The sequence below is a fragment of the Sardina pilchardus genome, chromosome 20, assembly GCF_963854185.1.
Source record: "Sardina pilchardus chromosome 20, fSarPil1.1, whole genome shotgun sequence".
NCBI lineage: Eukaryota > Metazoa > Chordata > Actinopteri > Clupeiformes > Clupeidae > Sardina > Sardina pilchardus.
The window spans coordinates 16754575-16782162 of record NC_085013.1 but is presented as its reverse complement, the minus strand read 5'-3'; the positions used below and the strand labels follow the sequence as shown (position 1 = coordinate 16782162).

General features: G+C 42.2%; 1 protein-coding gene across 3 annotated transcripts in view; it reads right to left on the bottom strand.

Moving 5' to 3' along the window:
• Positions 1-27588, bottom strand: part of ppp2r5ca (protein phosphatase 2, regulatory subunit B', gamma a) — a 35256-nt gene that overhangs the window by 4633 nt on the left and 3035 nt on the right. Inside the window, exons 1-13 of one of the 3 annotated variants that reach the window (XM_062522337.1) lie at positions 16980-17120; positions 8826-9025; positions 6994-7104; positions 6486-6578; positions 6249-6379; positions 6052-6111; positions 5597-5705; positions 5202-5255; positions 4325-4495; positions 3527-3654; positions 2531-2632; positions 2103-2175; positions 1280-1396 (exon numbers count right to left, since the gene is read on the bottom strand). In XM_062522337.1, the coding sequence (XP_062378321.1) occupies positions 1280-1396; positions 2103-2175; positions 2531-2632; positions 3527-3654; positions 4325-4495; positions 5202-5255; positions 5597-5705; positions 6052-6111; positions 6249-6379; positions 6486-6578; positions 6994-7104; positions 8826-9025; positions 16980-17073 (1443 nt within the window). In that variant the 5' untranslated portion in view covers positions 17074-17120. Of the gene's footprint in view, positions 1-1279; positions 1397-2102; positions 2176-2530; positions 2633-3526; positions 3655-4324; positions 4496-5201; positions 5256-5596; positions 5706-6051; positions 6112-6248; positions 6380-6485; positions 6579-6993; positions 7105-8825; positions 9026-16979; positions 17121-27588 lie in introns of those variants that run through there. The other 2 variants (XM_062522336.1, XM_062522338.1) reach the window with 2 other exon arrangements.

The window sequence follows — 27588 nt, the reverse complement described above, 5'->3', positions numbered from 1 at the left end:
CTTTATGTACATTTATGGACACCTGTTATTACAAATATTTCTCAACTTCCTCGATCATGGTTTCCTGACTGTTTTCTGTGAAAATTATAATGCAGACCACAATCTATGGTGCAGACAGACTGAAGGCAGCTCACACTCTCTTGTCTAATGAGAGTATATAGCAAAGGTAATAAATAGTTCACACACATGCCTAACACATGGAATGTGCATAACCTTCATGAGGAACAAATTGTGGACATTAAAACCAGCATTATTTCATTGAATAAAACCATTACTGGCTCTGAAATGTATTGGTTTGCTTTCGATGACTAAAAGACTTGGAATAAGACAGGGCTAATTCTTATATTGAACAGTCACGTTAGTCTTTTGTTAGTGTTGGAGATTGAGATATCCTTTTGATATGCGAGACCATCAAGAAATACTCCCAGTTAGACATAGGCTACTTGAATCAGTCTATGGAATGTATGAACATTAGGGCTGTCAAATTATCAAAATATGTATCTAATTAATTGCACATATTTGTAGCAATTAATTGATGCTAATCACAATAATGGAAATGGAGATATAATATAATATGCAACCACAAGGAATTCAAATACTATTGTTTAAATTCAATCTTTTAAACTTTGAACAGACGATAAGGTCAATAATCCCCTATGTAACAAACAGCAGTCATATGGAAGACAGTGCGGAAGGGAGAGGGAGAAATATTGAGAGACCTTTTTTCTTTTAAATGACTAGTGTTGGAGTTGGAGTTGGTGTTGTTATTTAGCCCTCTTCTCCTCTTGCTTGTCAAGAGTGATACCAATGGTCATGGTTGACTAGTTATTGTCATACCATAGTCTTCATCCTAGGAATAAGCATACTGTAGTTCAGCCTCTAAAGTGGAATGAGGCTCAGTCGTGGTTGCCCGCTATTCATTAGTGTTAACTTTTTTATTATTATTAATCATTATGATTAACATGTTGATTTTGACAGCCCTAATGGAAATAGATAAGTTTTAAAGAGGTTGTCATCTTAAAGGGACATGCAGCCATGCTTGATGACACAAACACAAAAGTTATAAAACCCAAATCTACAATAAATGTTTTTTTCCCTTAAAGACATGCAAATGAATAGGACACACAACAAGTAGATGAGTAAGAGCACGGCTAAAACTACCTCATTGATTCCGGTGATCTAGTCCTGGCTTACAATACCTTTCAAAAGAGAGGGAAAGAGAAAGAGAAAGAGCTACCTTATGCTCAACTGTAGAGGAACAGACAAAACCAACATTTACCTGAATGGCTTCATCCGCTACAGTCTTTTTTAACATCTGAACATCTTCTATAAAAGGACCATCAGTCTCCATTTCTACGGGACTACTGTGGCCAGAGGAATCAACATACATAAGGAACTATTGCAAGGAAAAACAAAAGAAGAAAAAAAGGATGAATTTTCAAAAGATAAGTCAGCTTTGCAGGCAAAGGAGGAGATGAGTTAGACAAACAAAATGATGGAGGTTAAGGAGATTGGCATTCCTGAAAATGATTGAGTGATGTAGAGAAATAGACTGAGCAAATGTTCTGAAGCAAATCAAAAGAAAGCATAATTCCACACATGCGTCTTGAAACAAACATGACTAGCAGCATTTCGGCCAGGTTTCAGTAGAAGTTTCAGCCATGGCATAGCAAATGTCACACTGTGAATTGAAATTAAGCCAAAACCTGATTTGAATGATTAGCAACATGAGAAAGTGAAGTAATGTCAGCCATTTCACTGAGGGTCAAGAAACTACGCAAGCTCCATTGACTTTAGCGTATGCTAAGAAAAGGAACAAGGCTATCGCTAATTTTGGAAGCACAATAGCACAGCCATGCTGTATCAGGGGTATAATTTCCATTAACCTCCTGTTGAGTCAGTGTCAAGCATGGCCAGGCGTGGGGTTATGCCATTCAGTTTCAGCACTCTAAACTGTTATTAAACATAGACCCAGATGGTACTGGACGTAATACGATACAATATTCCAGTCTGCTGTAGAGTCTGCTGATAAATGTCCAAGATCAAATCATTCCATGCCAGTGACACAGGTCAGATATCACCTCACCCTGAGAAAAACTCACCTGTGGGTTTGTTTTGGCAAGATTCTCAATCTTGATCCAGGCTTCCTCCCTCTCTTTCAACTTTAACTTTTCCCTGCAGCGCAGACACAAAACACATGTGCACATTTTGAGATGTGGCCGGGAGACACCCCCTCCCTTTTTTTTTTTGTTGTCTAGACAATTAAACAACTCTGCCATGCTAAAGCCATTAAACATTAGCATTTTTGTTGCTTCAGGGTTTTTTTTGTCATTTGTTTAATGCTCAGGCAAACATAAATGAATACCTACATACACCACAAACAGGGAAACAACATACACAGAATATACAGATATCATGTGAAGCAATATTTCTTCTCTAACCTTAGAAAACACATTTACAGTGATTACTATAGAATTACTAAAGAATGATTTCAAAAAGGTTGACAATTCTGAAGCTTTGCTTTGCTCACTTGTTTTTCTCTGCCCTGAATTGCTGCGTGCAGTCATCAAAGAGTTTCTGGTTCATCTCCATGAAGAGCTTCAGAGCGTTGTAAATTAAGCCATGGATGGTCCTGAGAATTAGACGACAAAAACAAATGAATAGTGGAGGTGGGGGTCTAGTGGTTAGGGATCTGACCTTCCTTGTGAGTTCAAGTCCAGCATCACTGAGCAAGACATTTAACCTCAAGTAGGTTCCAGGGGGAATGGTCCTTTAGTTAAAGCAACACTAAGCACTTTTCCTCTGTTGCATGCATGCATTTGTTTATCCAGAAAATAACGATGTCCACAGATCAATGTAGAGTATGTTGCATGATTTTATGAAAGTATTAGGTATTGCGACATCGAAACAAGTCAAATTTGTGTTTCTTATGTCTCTTTTCTCATATGCGGTTATAGCCGATAGTGAATGCAGAAGTGCCGTTCACCCTGTTACGAGTTAATGAACTGCTGAAATTATTTTGGAAACATTACTTTAAGGTACAAAAAAACTCTTTAGTGTTGCATTTATTTTGCAATTAATTTAAGTCACTGTTAGTCACACTAGATAAGAGCATCAGGCTCAACTTATATATAATGTAACAATGCCAATGAGGCTCAAGGAAAAGAGGGCACAATAAAATCGAGCAATTGTTCTTTCTGCATTCAAACTGCATTCAGCAGAATTCCTAATCCCCATTTCCCTGGTATATCCAAATCCAAAAACTCAAGTTACATTGCTCTCTTCCCACTATGTGCTGAGGCCAGGGCCCCAGCGTTGGAGCCGCCACACGCTTGAGTCACATCCACCAGTTTCATTCTAGATCTCGTGAGCAGAGTGGGTGTGTAGGGGGCAGAGACTGGACACAAAGGCTGGGGGAGGGCGGAGGGCGAGCAAGCAATTGACATTCAAATGACCTTGGGGCAATGAGTCACTGCGACACAGGGAGATGGGGGTTGTGGGGGGTTGTGATGGCGGTTGAGCTTACTTGTTCCAGTGGGTCTTCGAGTTGCGATAGAGGGCAGGGAACATGATGGGGAGGATCTTGGCGGCATTGTCGCTGATCAGACTCATGATGTATTCGTTGTTCCAGTAGTAGAGTGCTCTCTCTGCGACCTGCAGGCCCAACACAATTCAGCTTAGTGTTCATGTAGCATCTCAGCAAAGCTCAGCGCAGCACAATTTAGCTTAGTGCTAGCATAGCTGAGCACAGCAGAGCAGGGCTCAGCTCATCTCAGTATGAGTCAGTGAGATTCCTCATGACATCCATGAGTCATCTCCGGCGGCGGGGAGAGAGAGAGAGGGAACACAGAACGCAAGCCCCTACAGAGCGAGGCTTTCATAACACACCGAGCGGTCACCAAGAAGCCCCCTGCTCAACAGCGGGGGGCTAGCCTGATGTGCCACATAGACAGAGGGTGACCTTAACACTGTACAGCTGCACTTTTGATTTACAAACAGTGCCGCTTCTAAAGAAAGGTCTGTCAGTGGGTGCAACAAAACAGTATGGTGTGGTGGGTGGCCAGCTTCTGAGGTTAATGTTTCCACTATTTCATATTCTATAATAATAAAATACAATCAATCATATTTACAAGTATGTTTATCAATAAAATAAAGATCCAAATCCTTAATAATAATTATGAAAAAATCTAAATATATGATGGTTTTATTATGACCACAAATCCAATGTGGTAATTAGAATTCATTACTATCATTAATTCATAGATTCAATATTAGGCATTTCTCTTAAGCCTACACAATGGAACGAAGAGCAGAACACACTCACCTGAAAGTGCGGACTCGATACACACTTGGCCAGCTGTCGGAACAAGGGCTCCATGACCTTGACGAACTCCGAGGGCTCGATGACGTCCAAGATCTCCTCCAGCTCGTTGAGGAACATCACCTCCTTTGGGCTGTGGGTCTTTGGCCAGTACTTGAGAAGGGCCATCACAACCTAGCAACCAAAAGGTCAAAAGGTCATGGTTGTGTGTCATAGGATACACCTGCAGGACCCTCCTTTAGGGACAAACAATGTCCAAGCAACTGTATCCTGCCTACAGACCACAAAGTGTACCCGATTCATTACCAATGTGTGTGTGCATGTGCTTTGTTATGCCACATAGTGACTCTAAAACATTGGATATTAGGAAGGAGCAAATGGTGTACGCAGGCTCTTGTGAGTCACTCATGCACAACATGAGAGAGACTTTCTGAACAAATTTTCCATAAATGAGTAACACTCTAGAATAGCACCACATACAGCTTTGTTTTCACAGAGATGTTGTGAGTTTCAGTTTCTAAGTCTGAAGGCACTGCAACATTTATAAATAACTGCCATCATAGTAGTACACCATTAGACCATTTCATAGCGTGCTTACAGTACTTGTCAACAGTTGATGCCTTTTGCAAACCCTGCCCGTCTAGAACATTAATGAACATGCATGCAAACGTAATTACTTCAACAACAATAAGAACAAGCAATTAGGTGACTCAAAATCCTCTAGCGTATATCTGGTCAATAGATAAATGAAAATGCTCCATTTGAATTCTGGACACACACACACGCACACACACACGCACACGCACACGCACACGCACACGCACACGCACACGCACACGCACACACACACGCACACGCACACCAAGACAAAACAACTCACCGGCTCAGTAAGTGTGCTGTCCTTCTCCAGAAATTGCACCACACAATATGCCAACTGTAAGGGTACAGAAAGTTGCAAAAAGCATGAATAGTGTTTCTTCCACAACAATACTGTGCAAATTAATGTTTGTTTTCACTCTGCCATGCTGAGATGTGTTCTCCTTAATGGCACATGCAAGTAAACTTTAATGTGAAAACTAAAGACGAAATAACTTTTTCAGAACACCTTTGTATTAGTACTGCCAAATATGACTGTATGAATAATAGAACAAAGACCTGAGCATGACTCATGCTATGAATATCTCTTAATTGGCATTGGGGATGGGACAACAGTAACATTAAGCCTAAGATGGAGTCATATCCGCCTGTGGGGGAGAGAGTGTCAGTCAGACATACCTGTGGGTGGTAGACACTGAGTGACTTCACTTTGTGCAAAGGCAGAAGCACCTTCAACAGAAAAATCTTGTGCTCCTCTTTTAATGGTAAGGCAAAGCCATTGATTATACTGTGAAACAACAACAGCACAGCAAGAACATTTATATGGAATCAGTTACTGAAACCACAGTGCCACAATAAGCAAGCAAAAGCACAAAGAGAACATTTGTACAGCAACAGATATTGAAGATACAAAAGCTTATTCTTGTGCAATGATGTACAGTTGCTGAACAAAACTCATTGTTTACAATACTCAGGAGTTCTCTTTAAAAACTCTTATGTGATTACATTAACAAGAATATTTTAAACCAAACTGTTAACATTATATGTCATAATTTTATGTTATAATTATGTCAATATTCACATTTCAACAAAAATCGTTGAGTTTCAAATTGGCTTTAATTCATATACTTTACCTTCCAAGTATTTCCAGCAATTCAGCTATTCCGTTATGGTGCTCTGTCTCATAAATGAATCTATCAAAGAGTAACAACAAAGCTTGATTAGTCTTGTTGAGGTTTTGCTTGGTACATAAAGACTAAAGACCAAACAAAACAAAGAGCAATACCGTCAAGATGAATGAAAGCGTTTTTTCAAGCCAGCCTTCACTCACCTATAAAATATATTATTGATTTGTTTCCGGATGTATGCTCTCAGGCCGAGAAACTTGCCATAGATCCGGTGGAGGGTGGTTTTCAGGAAGTCCCTTTCTCGTGGGTCTTCACTGTCAAACAATTCTAAAAGCTGCAGGGTAAATCAAATAGAAACGTCACCAGGGGCCTCAAAACATCCGAGACGGCATGACAGAACATGATGGCAACAAAATGGAGTCAAATGAGGTTGATCTTACCTGCATGACAAATTTCTGGTCAATGTATTTCTTAGCTATATTGGGTTGAAAGTCAGGAGATTCTAAAAACCTAAGGAAAAATTCATAGACAAGCTGCGGAAGGAAAAAAGAAAAGAGAAAAAGAGAAGAGGAGAGAAAGAAGAAGCAACACAATTAGGGAGAACATCAGATGCTATGTCAACAACAGCTGACAACAGCGATGCAAAACAACAAACATCAAAGAGGCAAAGGGGAATCACCCTGGCATGTTTGCATCTACAAATCTCTGAGTGAGCAAGATTGCAGTGCAAGTTATATTAGTGATCATGCCTAATGCCATCCCACACCGAGCCATAGTCTCTGCAGAGGAAAACCACTGCTAACCCTCCGTAAACAATGCGCATGGACACACAGACGGACATACACACAGACGGACACACACACACACACACACACACACACACACACACACACACACACAGACGGACACACACACACACACACAGACGGACACACACACACACAATACCTGGAGGTGCGGCCATGCGGCTTCAAGAGTGGGCTCGTCCTCTTCAGGGTCAAACTCGGCCCCTGTGGGGTTTGATGAGGGGGGCAGCGTACGGAACATGTTCACAGCAAACTGCAATGGACAAACCCAAGAGCATTAGCTTGATGTGTCGGATTCTCTCTCTGTGTGTGTATGTGTGTGTGTGTGTGTATGTGTGTGTGTGTGTGTGTGTGTGTGTGTGTGTGTGTGAGAGAGTTTGAAACGTATGTAGTCTTAAAAAAAGAGTAAACAATTAGTCCTGAAAACAGCAAGCACTGATTAAACATAATGCTTTTCTTTGCTCTGTGTGAACCCCTGTGAGCAGACATGTTTAGTGTTGGATAATAATAAGGGAATACTTATTTAACGGAATAACACAATAATAATAGCCATTCACAGAGACAGACCAGCCGTCTCAAAGGGGGTAATCACAATCAAAAGCAGTCAAGCGGAACACGACAATCAAAGATGGTCATGTTAAAAAAGGAAGACATGCACGCATGAGAGAGGAGCAGACACAAGCGCTCAGCGAGTCTGACCGAGCCCAGCGCACCTCGCTCTACCCATAATCCATTAGCATCTCCATTCTCAGCCTTTGATGATTAAAGCCGAGCACATCAAAGTCAGCCTGTGCCTAAAGGAGGATGGGGGGGGGGGGTGTTGTGTTGTTTGGACTATAATGGTGTCTCTGACAATTTGACACATTTGAATTTCAACACACTGCATAAAATAAATTGCCCACCTTGAGCAACAACCAATTAGATCATTTGATTTGCCCTGTTGGGGGCTCGCTGTGTGAGGAGGACGTCCATGACGAGCACAAGGGGTGTGTGTGTGTGTGTGTGTGTGTGTGAGGCATGATGACGTGCTGCAGCGCCTGCTCCCCGCACACAGAGCTGTGCCACAGGCCTGAGCGGGTGCGCCGCGCTGCAGAACATCTCCTGCTATCTGCCATCCAAACAACAAAAACCGCACTGGGCTGCAAAAACAGCCGAGGGGACGCCATCACATTCTGAGCGCCAACATGTATGACCGCTCAAGGGCGTGTGAGTGAGTCTCTGTGTGTGTGTGTGTGGGGTGTGTGTGTGTGTGTGGGGGGGCTATACAATGCTTTCCACTTCTGGCAAATTCCGTCCGTCTACCACAGAGAAGAAGGGGGGAAAAGGGGAACGAGAGAGAGAACACAAGAAACTCATAGAGAGGGAGAGACGCTTACAGGCCAGGCTATGGCAGCCTGCTTCAACACAGGAGCACAGGACACTCATGTGAGAGAGGAGAGAGAAAAAAGAGAAAGCGATGGAGTGAGAGAGAGAGGAGAGATAAAGAGATAGGAAAACAGCTGTGCAGACAAACAAGACAGAGAGAGGGAGAGAGAGGTGGAGAAAAGAGAGGGAGAGAAAGAGAGGTGAGAGAGGGATAGTTTGTTGGGCTGCTCTCTATGCTCCTGGGTAGAGGGGAGAGATCAAAGGAAGGAGGGCGGCTAGCGAGGGAGAAGGTGAGGGGGCGAGGATGAACAGAGTAAGAGGAGAGCAAGAGAGAGAGAGAGAGAGAGATCGAGAGAGAAAGAGAGAGAGAGACCAAGAGACAAAAGAGACACAGAGAGGGAGACGGTGAGAAAAAGTGAGACAGTGACAGTGAGACAGAAAAGATGGACACAAAGCTAATAGAAAATAAATAAGAGAGAGACAGTTAGAGTGAGACCAAGACGGAGAGAGAAAGACAGAGGAAGAGAGGGAGTGAGAAAAAGAGAGAGCGCGTAGGGACAGAGAGAGAGAGCGAGAGGAGCGAGGTGCTGGACGCTCGGCGTGACTCACCATGTGCACCACCTCTGGGTAGATGGGCTCGGTGATGACGTTGCGGTTGTGGGTGATGTACTCCACCATCTCGCTCAGCGCCGCCCGCTTCACCTCCTTCCATTTCAGGTCACTTAGGGGGTCGGACACAAAGTCAAACAGCACGCAGCACTGCCGCAGCTTCTGGATGAACAGCTTCTCCTGCTCCGCCGGGGCTACATCTGTGGAGGGCAGGGTCACAGGGTCAGAGGGTCAGAGGGTCGGAGGTCAACGCATCCAGCATCATGGGCATGCGGAGAAAAGAGTGCTCTTTTCTATACAGTTTCAGAGGCAACACTCTATACGTTGACTTCAGGCAGTTGTTCGGTGTAAGAACTTAATGTTTCAGTTCTGACAGGTCATTTTTAAACCATAATCAAACCAAATGACCTGACAGTGCTCAGGGCTGTGTGCAAGAAACATAAACATCCATTTAAATGAAAGCACCACGCCATATGCATATTAAAATAGAGCCAATGTTGTATGGCAGCTCTTCTCATTGCTTGCACATACAGAACATTGGATTGATATACCTTAGTTATGCAGTGTGTCTGTGCATATAGATGAATAATTAACTCATGTGCCATTTCAGTGGGAAAATAAACGATTGGTGATGGTTCTAATGTGGTTGCCAAATGACATTCTTTTACAGAATATTTGTTGCATTATGTTGTGTACTAATACAACATTGTATCAAAGTCAAGGACAAGGCTGCATCCTAATCTAACAGTCACTTTTTCGTTTGACAGACAGAGCAAAGGCAGTCTAGGCGTCTAATAGTTCTGGAGAAAAATCTATAGTCTATAATTCTGGAGAAAAATGGTTAATATTTCAGCTCAACAGACTATCAAATCACAGCCCTGTCTTCATGGCCCTAAAGCAACATGTTGATAGGCTGCAATGGTTTATGGCTCAGTTCACACAGCCATGTTTGCTTCCTATTTAGAAAGCCTGGCCCTGGACTGTTGTTTTCTGAAGCAATAATGTGAATCTCACAGATCTATGCGACAGAAATAGAAATCACAGAGCACACCTTTAAGCTAATCCCAACATATGAGTGATCTGATGATGTGATGACTGATAGAATATGAGTCATGTGATCCAGAGGTGTCTGAGAGTGTGCGCGGTTGTAGGCAGTCATCTCTGACCCTAAACTGGCATTGATCTGGCCTGCCGTTCAGATTGAAATGAGTGGAAGCGGTAGACCTCTCGTGCTCTCACCAAACCACATGACAGGCATACTTGAAGAACATAAAACATCAAAACAGTCAGGCCAGATCCCTTTCAACATCATTCCATTTCAACACGGGGGGATGTTGCCAAAGCCTTCATGAAAGCTATGGTCCAAGAGCTTGGCAAAGGTTGCGAATGAGGAGATCAGTTTCCTCTTGCAGATGGACCAGCCACAGCATCTAAATGGGCACGTGTGGTATATTACAGACACTGTACACAGTGCACAACCAGCATGTATGATACGCTTGTGTGTCACTTGGTGGCATTGGGCACATTACAGCTGAGCACACCGTGGCTACCTGATGAGTAAGAGGAGGGGGGTGAGGAGAAAGCCAGAGAGTGAGAGAGTGATAAAGAGGATATGACAGAACTATAGAGCGTGCAAAGAAAGGTAGAGCAAGCCCCTGAGAGAGAGAGAGAGAGAGAGAGAGAGAGAGAGAGAGAGAGAGAGAGAGAGAGAGAGAGAGAGAGAGAGGGGGAGAGAGAGAGAGACTGACTATTCAGACACACAGGGCTGGCCATATCTGTAACTAGGCAACAGTCTTCCACAGCAGCACAGACCTATTTGTCAGGTAAGGTTGTGTTGACAGGAGAAGGGGGAGAGGGCCGGCAGGGTGCTGGTGGTGGTGGTGGTGGTGGGTGGGGTGGTGTTGAGGACGGGAGAGGTTTGTGCTCACAGGACAAAAAACGGTGCCTCGCAGGCAGCACACAATAAAGTGCAGAAATAAGCTTCCCAATATCATTTTGAATATGAAGAACACCTCAACAAATATGTACCGACTAGCTGCTACACAATTTAGCTGAGTGGCAGAGTGTGGGAACTGCTAGAGTCGTTCATGAGATTGTATACTGAACTTGTCACGTTCAGGTTTCTTTAGGGGCAGTTCAACTTACACAGAAACCCACGTGTGCACACACAAATAATGCAAAGGGGTAAAGTATATATGTAAGGAAGTCATTAGTGAGCAAGCTTAGCCTTTGTTGAACAGGTACAGTAAACACATTTCTACCAAGTAACCTCGTGCATAAGGATTCCTGAGTACTGTATGTTTAGATTCTATACAAGGAGAGGAAACTGTACGGGTCTTAGAAGCAGAATAGCATAGCAACATTACATTTCTTAAGTCTTTTACATACAGAAAAGGCATTAAGGGGCCTACAAATGAATTCAGCTCACTATTCATTCAATTAGGAACCTTTAATGCAAACACATCTTTACCTCGGCAGTGCATACAATTTAGTGTCAATCTTCATTTCTCTTTTAGGCCACACTGCGTCATGGTTCAACCTAACCACAATCTAACCTTAATGGAACATCACTGGTCTCTGAGTGTTTTTGTGCTTTTTTCCCCCCCTGCGGTTGACCAAATAAGAACAGGTCTAAATATATCAGCCTGGGCCTGAGTATTCTCATCGTCTCTCTTACCTCTGGCACTCTCCAGAAAATCAACTCGAGCAAGCAGAGAGGACAAACACAGAGGCAAAAGGGGAGACACATGACGCTCATCACAAGGGAGCCAAAATGGCCACTTATCAGGCCACGGCTAGGAACGAAAAAAGCCCCAAACAGACGGACAAAAATAAAAATGACCAGTGAGGAGTCACTGCCCCCCCATCTGACCACTGGTTTCTTATTATACACCAAGCAGGTGTAAATTGGGCCCTGCGTTTTTTTGTGATTTCTAACAATAACAGAGACGAAACCGCTACACAAACAGCACATGAGGTAATACAGTATTTCAGTAAGAAGCGAATAGGGCAAAAACAAACTGTGTTTTCTATGCCAGTGAAGGTGCGTCAACCAAGATATGTGCTGTTCAAGCAACATGAGTGAGTAAGCCTGGACTAATCAATGGGAATGTGCTAGGGACATGACCTCTGCAATAACTCCCCCCCCCACCACCACCACCCCCCCATCCCTCTTTGTTAAAATCCAATTGATGAGTAAGTTCTGACGAACCGTCCCAGCCCGCCCGTCAATATTCTCCTGGTCCACATGCCAGTCCGTCAACCATAAACCATACGCCATCTACAGCGCTGACACCACGCTCCGGGGGCTGGCCACTTTGTGCCGCGAGAGGTTATTGATGAGCGCAAATGAGAGCAGCGCATGCCTAGCCCTGGCACATCCATCAAGAGTACCGCTGAGGCAAATCTGCATGCTGCATCTCGGGACTCGCTGCCGTCAGACAAGGCCTTGCATCGTCGCCACCATTATCATCATTGTCATCACCATCACCACCACCACCACCACCACCACCACCACCACCATCACAGCCTGGAGCTGAAGTTGCTTGCTGTGAGTGGGTCAGAATCACAGCCATCAAAGATATCAAACACAGGAGGAAAGCATGATGAAGGGAGTTGTTCACGCTTACCAACATGTGCAGTATTTTCTATTAAGAAGATTTATAGGTTACAGTTCAAAAGATAAGGTTTGGTGTGCTGTGCTGTCCTGTTAGCCCAGGTTTTGCTTTTGTGAAATACACTTTGAATTGTAACTCAGACAGTCTACATTTATTTAGTTGACAGTAACAGTGTGGCAATATGTTTGTGTTTAATGCAAGATACGCTTATCATAGCTCATTACACCCGTCATGGCAAGTGAAACAGCACAAATGAAAATTAAATGGGAAAGGTTTGGGGAAATACACCAATTAAGCTGATCTACTTTGAAAGCATCCTCCTTATGTTTCCCTGGAGTATTTCACGTACAGTACTCCCTTGCAAGTCCTCCTTAAAGGAAAATTGCTCCATCCATGAGAAAGTAGTCAATCTGACAGCAAATAATGCCGATAATGAACCACTCATATAGATCAGTCTAGTTTTCCCTGTAATATCTTTTTAATGTAGCTACAGGAAAAGACCATTTGGGGATTTCCTAGCCTTGTGGGGCCAGCCATGATTTCAGCACTTGTGAAAGAAAGAAACTGTAGCTTTGCAGGCCGTCAAAAAACGAACAACGGCAAAGTTACGCCTTAAGGCCTTCCCATTAAGACCCACCCACAACTTCCACATGTACATTTACTTGTAGACTCCTCCTGCTTGGAGCCCTGCCTTGAAGAGGCATTTAGAGTGGGTTAGAAAATTCACGTCATTAAACGTTTAATCCTTCCCACCCTTACTGAAGGCTTTCTCTTGACACGCATGGGATTCCCGAAACTATGAGCAATATCAGACGTGCTACAGACAGTAACAAAAGGAGTTACACTGACAATGTGCATAGGCCATGGCACGTGGCATATGGTATGACATTTAACTATGAATTATGGCATTCACAAAGCTTAACAGTGCACCAGGTACTTCCACGTGGAATCCACGTTCCACAATCCCAAAGAGCAAGAACTTTGTTCTTATCTGTTGTATGTTTACCTGATATCTGAATTGTCTGAGGTATGTGATTAAAATAATGAATCAGTAACTATGGCAATTCTCTTACATCTGTAATGTGTATAAAGTAGTGTTTGCTTGTCACGGTCTTTGTGAAACGAAACCATTACAATCCTTTCTGGATCAACATCAATAGAGGAATTAAATGACCAGTTACCAATACTATCCAATACACAGCCCTCTGTTGGTTTATTTAAAATATTTGCTTTTAGAGATTTTTTTTAAAAAGAACTACTGTATGCAAAAGCATTCACCCAATGTGCACCATTGCCTGTTGAAAGGGGCAACACATCATGGGGAATTCTGGGCACCTAAAAAACCTAGTTATGATGATGTACTGTATAATAATAATAACTGCTCTGTCCTTAAGCTTCTCCTTTTGTGATTTGTGATTTAGCAATTCAGTTTTGGGAGTTCCCTAATCAGATGTCATGATTGATTGCAAGCATATAACAGGATTTTCTATGGCATTTACAGTTCATTCACCTGAATGTTTTAAGATACCAAGCTATGGAGCTCAACATGCTCTCTATGAAGAGGAGTCCACATTCCATAATAACAAAGGACAAAAACCCCATGATCATGATGCAAATGCTAAATTTAAACCACCACTAAATAGCTGGAGATTTACATTTAAAGACACCCTATTTTCTCAAGGAAATACAATACATTGCTAATGGTTTAAACATACAGAATTACAACTATATGTCGTCGGATAGCATCTGTTCAAGTTAATGTTTCATTTCAAACTTGTGCAAAACAATTTCACTGGGTTCAACAAGTGCAAGTCCTCCTGTATCAGAACAGAACCGCAGGGCTGCACAGAGCACAGAATCAAGCCTCTGTGCGCATCAACGGAGCACTCAAACAACTGGAGAAGTGTGTGGGGGTAACATGGCCAGCCCATGCCTTTTAAGGACGTCCCTAAACTCAGGCAGTGAAACTAATAGGTAAAGAACTTGCCCTAATTTTGGTAGATTTACACAAAGGCCAGTAAACGCCAGAGGACATATCCTACACACACACACACGCACACAAAATACTCCTGCATCTCATCCCAGCTGGGAGGAAAGCACTTCTAGTTAAAGGGGAATGGGCTCTCAGACAAAAGGAGAGGGAGCAGGAGGATAGCTTGAGTTTTGACCATACGTACGCGTACACCCTGACCTAAATTGCTGACAAAGGGCATTTGACAGAGGCAAAGTGCGCTTGACAGAGGCCACCATTCCAGTTGCACTTATTCCTTGGACATGAGATTTCCAAGACCTCAGTTCATTTTTGCCAACGATGAAACGTCTTTTTTAATACATGAAATAATATTAGATACTCTACATGGATAGATTACACGATTACACAGATGAGAAATCTTCTATACAGAGAACAGCCTTTATATTCTGCTAATATGCTGGCAATAGCGGTGGTCTTGACCGTGAATGATTGAGGTTGGAGCATATAGTCCGCCATAGAGTGGGGCAGCAGTGTCATGGCCAGGGGCAGTGCTGTTGGTCCACTGCTGCTGCGTCGCAGCACTAAGATAAGCCAAACAGCGGAGGCCTGGCCCACTGCTCTCAGGGCAGCGTTGTTGCGTCGCGGTGTGGGCGCGTGTGTTTTTTCGGTATCAGTTCTCACGCACCCCTCGGCCTGAGCACCTTGACTGTGTGTCAGTCGGGTAGATGGTTCGGATTGCATAACGCTGATAATGTTTCGGCACATGCCTAAAATACCCCAGCTGAGGTGGGAAGGGTGACAGGGTCGCGGGGGGTTGGGGGATGTAACAGAAGTGTGTTATGCTGCCGTGTATTTACATTCTGGAATGTACTGTACTCCTGACCAAGCGTCCCAGTGTAGATTTGAAAAGCTCGCTGGACGGATGACTCTGCTCTGCTCCACTTGTCATGGCCTGAGGACTCCAAAGCCACACAGGGTGAAAGACTGTGAAGTACAATACACACCGAGCCGGAGTCCTGTCAGGACCAGACGTCCTCTGCAACGCAACGTATGCAAAACACGTGAGAGCGAAAGTTCAAACTGTTCAACATTCATGCCTGGCTGTTGGGACGGACACAGACCGTGTATTTCGGGAGCCGGTCAGCCCCAGTGAAACAAAAACGACTGTCCCTTCTCCACATGAAGAAATACAATCTGACATGGGGTGGGGGTTGGGGGTTCATCATTGGCAGTCAATACATTTGTCAATACAGTAGTGTAGCGGTTAAATAGCTGTTTGCCTGAGCTGTGCTGCTTCCGAGATTCGCTCTGTATAGCTGCTTATTCAGCCAGCTTCGGAGGATGGCACTGCTTAATTTGAATGCTCTTTTGCACTATGGCCGTCAGGTATCAGTGAGTCTTGGTCTCCCGTGTACTGGCCAAGCCAGCGACCTCTCCTGCGCCGTGATCAGCTCGGTTCCGTTCTCTCCTTCTTGACTGGGGAGGGAGAGGAGGAGAGGGGTGGGGAGGGAGGGAGGGAGGGAGGGGATGGCGTTGCTGCAGAGGCCGTCTACACCCTCAGGCCAATTTGTGACCAGATGAACTGGAGTGTAACGCAAATCACTGTCAACGGACAGGAGCACAAGTGAAGAGAGGAGAGACTAGAGAGAGAGAGCAAGTGAGAAAGACTATGTGTGGTGTGTGTGTGTGTGTGTGTGTGTGTGTGTGTGTGTGTGTGTGTTGGCGGGGGGGGGGGGGGTAGAGAGAGAGAGAGAGAGAGAGAGAGAGAGAGAGAGAGAGAGAGAGCAAGTGAGAAAGACTGGACTGTGTGTGTGTGTGTGTGTGTGTGTGTGTTGGGGGGGTAGAGAGAGAGAGAGAGAGAGAGAGAGAGAGAGAGAGAGAGAGAGAGCGAGAGAGAGAGAGCGAGAGAGAGAGAGCGAGAGAGAGCGAGAGAGAGGTGGGGGGTAGAGACTGTAATAGAGGACAGCGAGGGCAATGCCTGATGTTTCCAATTTTGAATGGCCTGTGATCTGTTACATTATAAGATACATCTGTAACATTATAAAATACAGATTCTTTTACTGGATAACTCCAACATAAACACTCTCTACGCACACGCACACACACACACACACACACACACACACACACACACACACACACACACACACACACACACACACACACACACACACACACATACAGAAAGACACACACACAACCCTATCCAGAGCTGTGATCTCACTTCCTTTGACATCAGCAGGCAGACTGGGGGATGGGCAGAGGGTAGTAAAACTAGCTCTTTTTTTACAGCCGACTCTCCCCTCGGAGCTCTGCATGCAACGCTTGAGCGATACATTAGGCTACTCTGTTACCAACTAGCAACATTAGCCAGCTAGCACACCGCCCTCCTCACAACAACAAAGCCTGTGGTCTCTCTCAACTGAAAATACATACAGCGAGCAGACAAATCAACTCTAAATAGATAGCTTTAAAGCAGCACACACAAGGCAGGGTAAGGAAATGAGAGAAGGGTGATCTCCTTTCTCAGGATCAAACAAATGACAATAAAAGTGTTCAGCCTACCTCTGAAGTGCATTAGGGCCACTGGCTGAAAAGGCCCGTTGGAGTTTGGTGCATCTACAACCATCCTGCCTCCAGCTTTATTGCATGTCAACATCTATACTCAACCAGGCAATCCACTTAAGGCAAGGAAGCAGCCTCCATTTTAGCACAAAAGCAGATCAGAAAATGAAGCTCTGGCTGCTGGAGGGAACTGGCTAGTTAGTGATGTCAGTGGGAAGGGTGACAGTGATTGGCTAAGGGCAGCCAGAGAGAATGATGTAATAGAGCTGCACACGGGGCTGGGAAGCCATTGGCCAGGGAGAGAAAAGAGGCGGGACCACTGCTCCCTTTAGACTCTTCCTCCATTCATTTGTGGCTGTCAAGATATTGCGCCTTTTCCCAAAGGCAGAAACCCCATGATAGCATAAGCGTATTTAGTGCACTCTCAAGCCATCTGTGCTCCTAACCTGTAACTAACACAAACACTTGAGAAGCTTTTACATATCACCCCAGGCAAAATATTGTTTTAAACTATGTACAAGAAACATTGTTTGAATGGGGGGAAAAAACATATCAACTAGAGATCAAACAAGACAATCTGAATAAGAACTTTTTTCATTAAATTAAAGAAACAAAAGTAATAAATCAGTAATGAATTTGAATTATTATGAAAAAAAAAAAAAAAAAACCCTGTTATTTGACACAAAAACTTTATTCTGCCAAGACTTTCAGGAACTTGTGGTAAAAATGAAAAAAAAAAACATTTCTGAGTTATTCTCCCTCCCTTCCGGGCACTCTGACCTGAGTAATTAAGCCAGTAAGTACACGAGAGAATAAGCGAGCATGTCGCTCTCGCTGCGACTGCATGCACCGTGCAAACAGGAAATGAAAAAGGCGAGAGGTGAGAGCTGCATACTCAGGGAGTTGCCTCTCAGCTGACTAACGAGGATAACCGCACTCACAGGCAGACAGCTCGCTCTCCGAGCTAAAGCATCAGCTAAACATTTCTCAGAAGCATCGCCTCCTTTTCTTCTGCTCTTTCCCGCACACTCAAATGCTCTTCTTTTTCACACGCCCAAAACTGGCCCATGGCTGGGAGCACAGGTTGCCCCTTAGAGTAAAGCATACTGCTCTTAAGCACTCCTCAGAAGTAGTTACTCTGGCACAACTCTGTTCATAAACACGTCCAAGATAATCCAGCATGACAAAGACACAAATATAACAAAAGATTATATTATATTTTATTGATATAAAATTATCTTGATTTCTATGATTATTTTGGATTCTTTAATAGTTAAGACAGGCCAGATAACTACAAAATCATGCTATATTGGACAGGATTACTGTAAAATATGATATTATCTGATAAGATCTCAAGACAAAGCTATGTATGTATCTGCTCATCTGAAAGTAAGGTAACATTGGTGAAGAGAACAAAACAATCGGCATCTGCTAAACCAGAGCAGAACTTCAAAACCACTCAACCACCAACACCCACTGATGGGAAGCTATTATCTAAGGTGTAAATCCGAGTGAGGAACACGCATGACAACTATTCATGGCATATGTCTATTTTTAAACTTTATAGTGTTTTGTTCATCCGCATCTCCACAGTGCTATGTCCTAACAGGGTGTGAATACTGTGCCTGTCCACATGAAACTTTCTCCAGTTCCTCTTCCTCTTTGGTGTGTGTGTGGGGAGGCACTGCTCTTTTCTCACACAGTTCCCAGACTGAAGCTCAATAGAGAGTGGATCTAGTCCTGATCTGTTTCTTACAAGAGCACGTCATCTGAGAGCAGTTCAGATGTGTCCAAATGCTCTCAACATACAACTGCTAATCACTTCTCTCTGTAAACAAGCTCAGCCTAAAATTGAGAGTCACTTTCCATAGAAAGTTCTCAGATTGTAGCTCATTACCAAATGGATCTTTTTCTGGCACCGATTCAGGAACCAAATTGGACCAGAACCTTTATTTGAAAGAATAGTTTGAGTGCACAGCATGTAACCACTAGCCCACTTCTCTCTTTCTCTTACCCTCACGGCTTTCTATTTCACACCCAACCAGCACATAGACCTCTGGGCTCAGGCCTCCCAGAGACCAGGCATTCTCAGAGCACTGCCAAAGCATGCAATATCCATGGCAACCACAGAAGCATCCTGTGGAAGGTTAGCGGAGTTCTGAAGGGAATGGCAACTCTGGCCTCAGGAGGGTACACATGTGTGAGGGGCAGTTCCTCAGACTCAACTGTCACATTACCACCACAAACATGCATATATTTTGCATTAGTCTTACGCCTGGGGTTTAGTTCAAATTTAGTAAAGGAACAGGAATGTACCCATAGCATAACATGTGTCTTCATAGCATTAGTCTTTGTCTAAGTTAATATTGTGGAAAAGTGGTATGAATGTTAAACAGTATTTCACTTTTGTCTTCACACTGTGTTTTCATGTGTGCTTGCTTGTTTGGTTGTTTGCCCATGGTCTCAACATTACTGTAATCTAATTCCCAAGACTAACACAAGTCTTCCTCAGAGTACAAACTCCTCTTTCATGCTTCCAGGAAGATAATTGGTGCAGTTTAAACTTCAAGCACAAGGTTAGTCATGACGTCATTCTGCTATTTAGCCAGAGAGAGGTTCCTCTATGTAACATGTAAGTCACAACACTGCACAACTAAGGCCATGCAATTCCATATGTATCATTGTCAGATAAATCTATTAAAGAAAATGTATTGAAAAAAAAAAGTCAAACTATACAGCAAACGCACCTCAATGTACAATGTACTGTACCATGTTAACAGTAACTATCTCCCCTCCTCATTAAGAGTCAAGAGAATTTAGTCAGATTGGGGCCTCTGGACTTTTTACTTGACAAACTGTCAGATAAACTGCTGCCAACAGATGGCAGCAGTTCACCTTTGACGGAAATACAAACGCATAGTGAATTTCTCTCTTCACAATTCAGACATATTGTGATAGGAAACAAATTAAGTTTTTGTGATTTGAATCTTTAGCAAATTAAATGTGTGTCCTTTAGCTTTTCTGACTTTTCTGAAGTGCAAACCACAAACACATACGTTTTGGTGAATTAATTTGATTCACAATTTGACTGATTACAAAGGCTAATTTGATACATTACATAGGAGGGGTTAAAGTGTACAGCAAATATCAAAGGAAACTTTCCCATGTTTTGTTTTGTTTGTTATCAGACATGTCTGAATGGTTGTGCTGTGCGCACTCTGTTTTCACACTATGCTAACAAGAACACCAAGCACCACTTATGAAACGCTGGTATATACTGGGAGCCGCCTCTTAAAAGCTACATCACAGCTGCCCACGGTCAGTCACAACCCAAATACTGCAACATGACTTAGCAGGAATGGGTCTCTGACGTTTCTACCCGAGGAGAATGGCAGACTGGCAAGCTCCTCCAGAGTCTAATAATACTATCCGAGGGAAGTGGTTGTGCAAAGAGCACTACCTGGAAAATAGAGATTAATGTACCTCTCTTCTCCAGGAGAAGCTTTATACCATTTCCAATGCCATAAGAAGATAACAAGATCATCTCCTCAAAAGGGAGACACATTTCCTCACAAACAGACTATTATACAGGGTCCTTCACTATCACCTGTCATACAGTTATGGTGTTGGCAGAGACTGATGTGACTATTTGTTCATAATAAAGATTTTATGAGACCTAAGTATTTAGGTTGCCTTGGTAGGGTTGTCTGTAAATAGAGGAAGCCGAATGTAATTAAGACTTCCTAAAATAACCAATCCCTTTACCAGTGCCGGGAGCCGGAGATCCCAGTGCTTATTTGACTTCATTGACAAATCCCATAACCTCTGAGCACAGGCAACCCCCACTGAGCACATCTGAGCTGATTCAGGAGGCAACTCATGCCCATTAAATATTAATGACAAGCACATAGATTGACAGTTTTAAGAAGGCAGTTACGCCAACACAACCAAAGCCGAAGGCATGTTGAGATATATCTGCTTTGTTCTGACTGCATGCTTTGCACTGTGACTGTGTTGTATAGAGAAAAGAGAATTTTGTACTTTTGTGCAGCGTGTACATTTAGGGAACATTACGGGCTAATCGTCCGAATCTTCTTCATGTTGTCCAAACATCCCATTGGCCCTGACCTACTTTCAGTCCTCAGATATGCTGGGGTAATCAGTGTTTGGCCACTCCAACCTTTTCAAGTTCAGACATGCTCAGGAGGCTCCCACCTCCTCCAGGTAGCTGTCTAAACAAGACCACAGACTGAGGAGGGGGCCAGGCAAGACTAACCCCTCTTAAGGATATCAGTGAGTGGCAATTGGGGTTAATCACCGAGGGATGACCAATGTTTTCCCACACTGGGATTCTATGTAACATGATAGTAATGTTAAGCTTAAGCCTCACTCACACTGTCAACAGCAGTCAACTGCATACCATGAACAGTCATGGGTCATTGGTGACACCTTGAGACTCTTAAAAGTATGACCTGAGTTGTAATGGTAGACCAACCAGGTACAGCAAAACAACACACAGTAGTAACTGTATGTGAATGTCATGAATGATTGAAGTTCATGAACAAATCATGTCATAAATATGAAATTGCAGGAGAGCAGTTAATCATGCTGAAGTCGTACAGCAGCAGGGACATTGTTTGGGCAGGTGCAGAGGTTGGCCATCATGGCAGTTGAAAAGCATGGGGTAAAGCTACAGCACAGGGGAAGAGACAGATGATAACAGCTTGTTTATGAACAAGAAGAGGAAGCGAGACAATCAATAACGGCGTCTCAAGTGAAACAAGGGCAATGGATAAACGGGCGTGATGTTGAGAGGAGGAAGATCCGCTGGAAAGAACCACGGTTTTAAAATCACTGGGGGTTGAGATGAACTCTTTGCCCGGTTAATGACAGGTACAGTAGAATTAATGTTGTGTGAAAGGGTCAGAAGAGTGAACGTCAGGCACATACAAGAAATACAGGAAGATGATGTTGAAAGGCCACTGCAAGTCCCACAGTGTATTGCTGTGACTATTTTGAGACACAGGCATGGTGTTGTATTCTGAGTGTGAACGCACCACCTACTTCATTGAACTAACTTTTCCCTTTGAAGATGCAATGGGGCAAGCATTTCAAAGGAAGTTAGAGGATGCATAACAGGTAGCAGAAGCAAGGGAAGGCTAGCAAGCACATACTGTACAAGACAGATAGGAGACTTGCAGCCACAACACTTTTACTGGACCAACTTTGTTTTTTTGAGGTTAGTCACTGAAAATAACTTTAAAGGAGTTGTCTGAGGCTGCTGAAAAGGCAAGCCAACGGTTAGGGATGAGGGACAGACTACTAAGGGCCATCTTATGACCTGAACTGACTGGGAGATATGTGAAATCTTGTCTCTGTTTCTGGGGTAACACTTTTCGGTATCTCTGTTGGTAATGTGTCCTAACCCATCAGACCCATCAGACCCTAACCCACTGTTAACCCTTTTGGAGGTGTTGTGGGCTTAATTCACCAAAACCATAGATGAAGGAAGGTGCCTGCTTGAAAACTGCAGTGAAATGCTCATGATGGCTTCTCTGTTGGTGATTATTTTTTCTTGGGTCAGGGTACATTAACTGTAAATAAGTACTTGCTAAAGAGGCCTACTTGTTGCTTTGTTGATGTTGTTGATGTTCTTGCTGCTTTGGCTTTTTAACTGGGCATTCATACCCTGGCCACACCCACCTAGATCTCCTTTCAGAGAGATACTTGTCTTGAACAGCATTTCCATCAGAGCCTACAAAGGTAAGCTTGTGCCAATAAGCCAATTGGGGGTAAAGAATAGTAGCATTGCCTGCAAACATTATAATTTGCAGTCGGAAGAATGTGTAAATGCATTTACAGCAAAGGTAGGCCTACAAACATCAATTTGTAAAATTTAGGCGAAAAAGGAAGTAACGTTAGGAATCATGGATCAATGTGATTGGTTCGGCTGGACAAATTGTTTCAAAATGATTGCAAAGTCTACACCCATCATCATGCTTGTGTTGGAAACGTTTCTCAATCATGAGTCCCCAGACTCTATTCACAAAGTGAAGGAATCTGGTTTTAACCAGGCTAGGGCATTCCTGCTACTGGCACATGCACATTGTTCAGTGAGGGAGGGCCTTTACGGATCCTGGGTATAACATGGAGTGTGTTAGCGACTGTTGGCAGCCTATTGTGCATTGTTGTTGTATCTTGCATCATGAAGAGCAATATTAAATAGGCTTGGTCATTGATTGGCCACTGTGAAATCCCCTACCTATAGCCCAGAGAATTGAACATATTTCCTGTTTTTACAGTGCATGAAAATGCACTGTACTGTTCTTCCAAGGCTTCTTCTTCTTATTACAGTGCATGAAAATGCACTGTACTGTTCTTCCAAGGCTTCTTCTTCTTCTTATTATTATTCCGCTGATCAAATTCATTTTTTCTATTCAGCTTGAACCGTTTAACTTAGAAACTTCATTCAAACGTCGCAACGTAGGTCTTAAATAGGGGAAGGCTGCTAAGTATTTTTCAACTTTGTAACTTTTATACTTTTTAAACTATAAATTAAAAACTATTACAAATTTCCCCATAGACTTAACATTGGCCTCTATGACATCACAATCGGATCATTAAGCAATTAGAATCTTATGCCAGGTGGCCAGCCCCACCTGCAGCAGCTCTCTCTCTCTCTCAGGCTACATACACTGGCTCTCGTAAGACTAGACAGTTAAATTGATTACACCTGTATCTGTATCCACTACTCTCAGTAGAGAGCTGTGTCTCTCCAGTCTACAAGAATATAAGGCACATTCCATCCAACTTTCTATCCATTCATCTTCTTCAGACCATTCACTCATCCACCCATTAAACTGTCTATCAACATCTATTAAACAATCTGCCTATCAACATCCATTAAACTCTCTGTCTATCAACATTAATTAGACTATCTACATTCAACTTTTAAATGATTTACTCTGTCTCAGGCTTTAAGCACACTCTCTCTTAAGACTAGCCAGTTAAATTGATTACACCTGTATCAACTACTCTCAGAGAGCTGTATCAGTGTCTCTCTTAACAAGAATATAAGGCACATTCCATCCAACCTTCTATCCATTCATCTTCTTCAGACCATTCACTCATCCACCCATTAAACTGTCAATCAATATCTATTAAACAATCTGCCTATCAACATCCATTAAACATTCTGTCTATCAACATTAATTAGACTATCTACATACAACTTTCAAAGTATTTACTGTGGGTGCCTCTCAAGCAGCGTTTATATGTCCTACCTCGCTCCTCGATCCTCAATGATCTACATAAAGAAAGATAGAAGAAGGGCTAGACTATCCCATTGTTGCCGCTCCATCATTCTTTATGTAGATCAGTGAGGATCGAGGAGCGAGAGAGGACGCGTAAACGCTATATGAGAGGCACCTTCTGTCTCAGGCTTTAAGCATACAATCTCATTTAGACTACAGATTCTGTTTCACTACTTCCTCTGTCCACAACTGTTTCAAAATAAAGGTCCTCACTGCAATAATACACTATTAAATCATGTAACCATTGTAACTACTCAACTATTTAACTGTTCAACCATTCCAACTGTCAGTTATCAACTATGCCTCCAGTCAACTACACGAAACCTCCATGTACCTAGCAATCAACATACCAACCATTAAAATTAAGCGTTTATGACCGTTTCCATAGCAACCAACATGATTATGCTGCAGTAACTTCTTGCTTCCTGATAGTGGCCACCATGGATACCCTAGCAACAAATGTTTCAAAATAAAAGTCCTCACTAGCAAGTTAGCTAGTTAGCATGGTTAACATAGTTAACATTGTTAGCATAGTTAGCATTTTTAGCATAACTGCAAAAAACATCTAACTAAGTTAGCTAATCAACCTGGTTAGCATTGTTAGCAATTTTAGCATTGTTAGCATTTTTAGCATTATTGCTAGAAATCATCAGTCAAGTTAGCTAATCAACCTGGTTAGCATTGTTAGTTTAAGTTAGCATTGTTACCATAGTTAGCATTGCTAGCATAGTTAGCATTTTTAGCATAACTGCTAGAAATCATTAGCTAAGTTAGCTAATCAACCTGGTTAACACTGTGAGCATAGTTAGCATAGTTAACCTTTTTACCATTACTGCATGAAATCAGTAGCTAAGTTAACCAATCAACCTGGTTATCATTGTTACCATAATTAACATTTTAACATGAATAGAAATCAGCAAATCAAAATGTTTCAGCTTTAAACTGTCTACCTTCACACTATCAACTCTCTGTAAACTATGCAACCACCATATTTACCCTAGCTACACCTTGGTAACCATATCTACATTATCTATCTATTTTTGCATTTCATGCACTGGTAATTCCTTGGAATTGCATTTCTAGTTATTATTATTCCGCTTACCAAATTCATTTTTTCTATTCAGCTTGAACCGTTTAACCTAGAAACTTCATTCAAACGTTGCAACGTAGGTCTTCAATAGGGGCATGCTGCTAAGTATTTTTCAACTTTGTAACTTTTATACTTTTTAAACTATAAATTAAAAACTATTACAAATTTCCCCATAGACTTAACATTGGCCTCTATGACATCACAGTCGGGTCGTTAAGCAATTAGAATCTTATGCCAGGTGGCCAGCCCCACCTGCAGCAGCTCTCTCTCTCTCTCAGGCTTTAAGCATACAATCTCTCTGTGAAGACTACATATCCTGTTAACTGTTTCCTCTTTCCACAACTGTTTCAAAATAAAAGTCCTCACTGCAATAATACACTATTAAATCATTTAACCATTGAAACTACTCAACTATTTAACTGTTCAACCATTCCAACTGTCAGTTATCATCAACTATGCCTCCAGTCAACTACATGAGACCTCCATGTACCTAGCAACCAACATAGCAACCATTAAAATGAAGCGTTTATGACCGTTTCCATAGCAACCAACAGGATTTTACTACAGTAACTTCTTTATTCCTGATAGTGGCAGCCATGGATACCCTATCAACAAATGTTTCAAAATAGAAGTCCTCAGTAGCTAGTTAGCATGGTTAGCACAGTTAGCATTGTTAGCATAGTTAGCATTTTTAACATAGCTGCTAGAAATGTTTAGCTAAGTTAGCTAATCAACCTAGTTAGCATGGTTAGCATAGTTAACACTGTTAGCATAGTTAGCATTTTTAACATAGCTGCTAGAAATGATTAGCTAAGTTAGCTAACCAACCTAGTTAGCATTGTTAACATAGTTAGCATTGTTATCATAGTTAGCATTGTTTACATAACTGTTAGAAATGATTAGCTAGGTTAGCTAATCAACCTGGTTAACATTGTTAGCATAGTTAACATTTTTACCATAACTGTTAGAAATCATTAGTTAAGTAAACCAATCAACCTGGTTATCATTGTTAACATAGTTAGATAACATTTTAACATACCTTTTAGAAATCATTAGTTAAGTTACAACTGGAATGTTTAAGCTTTAAACTGTCTACCTTCACACATCAACTGTCTTTAAACTATGCAACCACCATGTTTACCCTAGCTACACCTTAGTAACCATATCTACATTATCTATCTATATATTTTTGCATTTTCATGCACTGGTAATTCCTTGGAATTGCATTTCTAGTTATTATTATTCCGCTGATCAAATTCATTTTTTCTATTCAGCTTGAACCGTTTAACTTAGAAACTTCATTCAAACGTCGCAACGTAGGTCTTAAATAGGGGAAGGCTGCTAAGTATTTTTCAACTTTGTAACTTTTATACTTTTTAAACTATAAATTAAAAACTATTACAAATTTCCCCATAGACTTAACATTGGCCTCTATGACATCACAATCGGATCATTAAGCAATTAGAATCTTATGCCAGGTGGCCAGCCCCACCTGCAGCAGCCCTCTCTCTCTCAGGCTTTAAGCATACAATCTCTCTGTGAAGACTACATATCCTGTTAACTGTTTCCTCTTTCCACAACTGTTTCAAAATAAAAGTCCTCACTGCAATAATACACTATTAAATCATTTAACCATTGAAACTACTCAACTATTTAACTGTTCAACCATTCCAACTGTCAGTTATCATCAACTATGCCTCCAGTCAACTACATGAGACCTCCATGCACCTAGCAACCAACATAGCAACCATCAAAATTAAGCGTTTATGACCGTTTCCATAGCAACCAACATGATTTTACTACAGTAACTTCTTTATTCCTGATAGTGGCAGCCATGGATACCCCATCAACAAATGTTTCAAAATAAAAGTCCTCAGTACCAAGTTAGCTAGTTAGCATGGTTAGCATAGTTAACATTGTTAGCATAGTTAGCATTTTTAACATAACTGCTAAAAATGATTAGCTAAGTTAGCTAATCAACCTGGTTAGCATTGTTAGCATAGTTAACATTGTTAACATTTTTAGCATAACTGCTAAAAATGATTAGCTAAGTTAGCTAATCAACGTGGTTAGCATTGTTAGCATAGTTAGCATTGTTAGCATAGTTAACATTTTTAACAGTACTGCTAGAAATCATTAGCCAAGTAAACCAATCAACCTGGTTATCATTGTTAGCATAGTTAACATTTTAGAATACCTGTTAGAA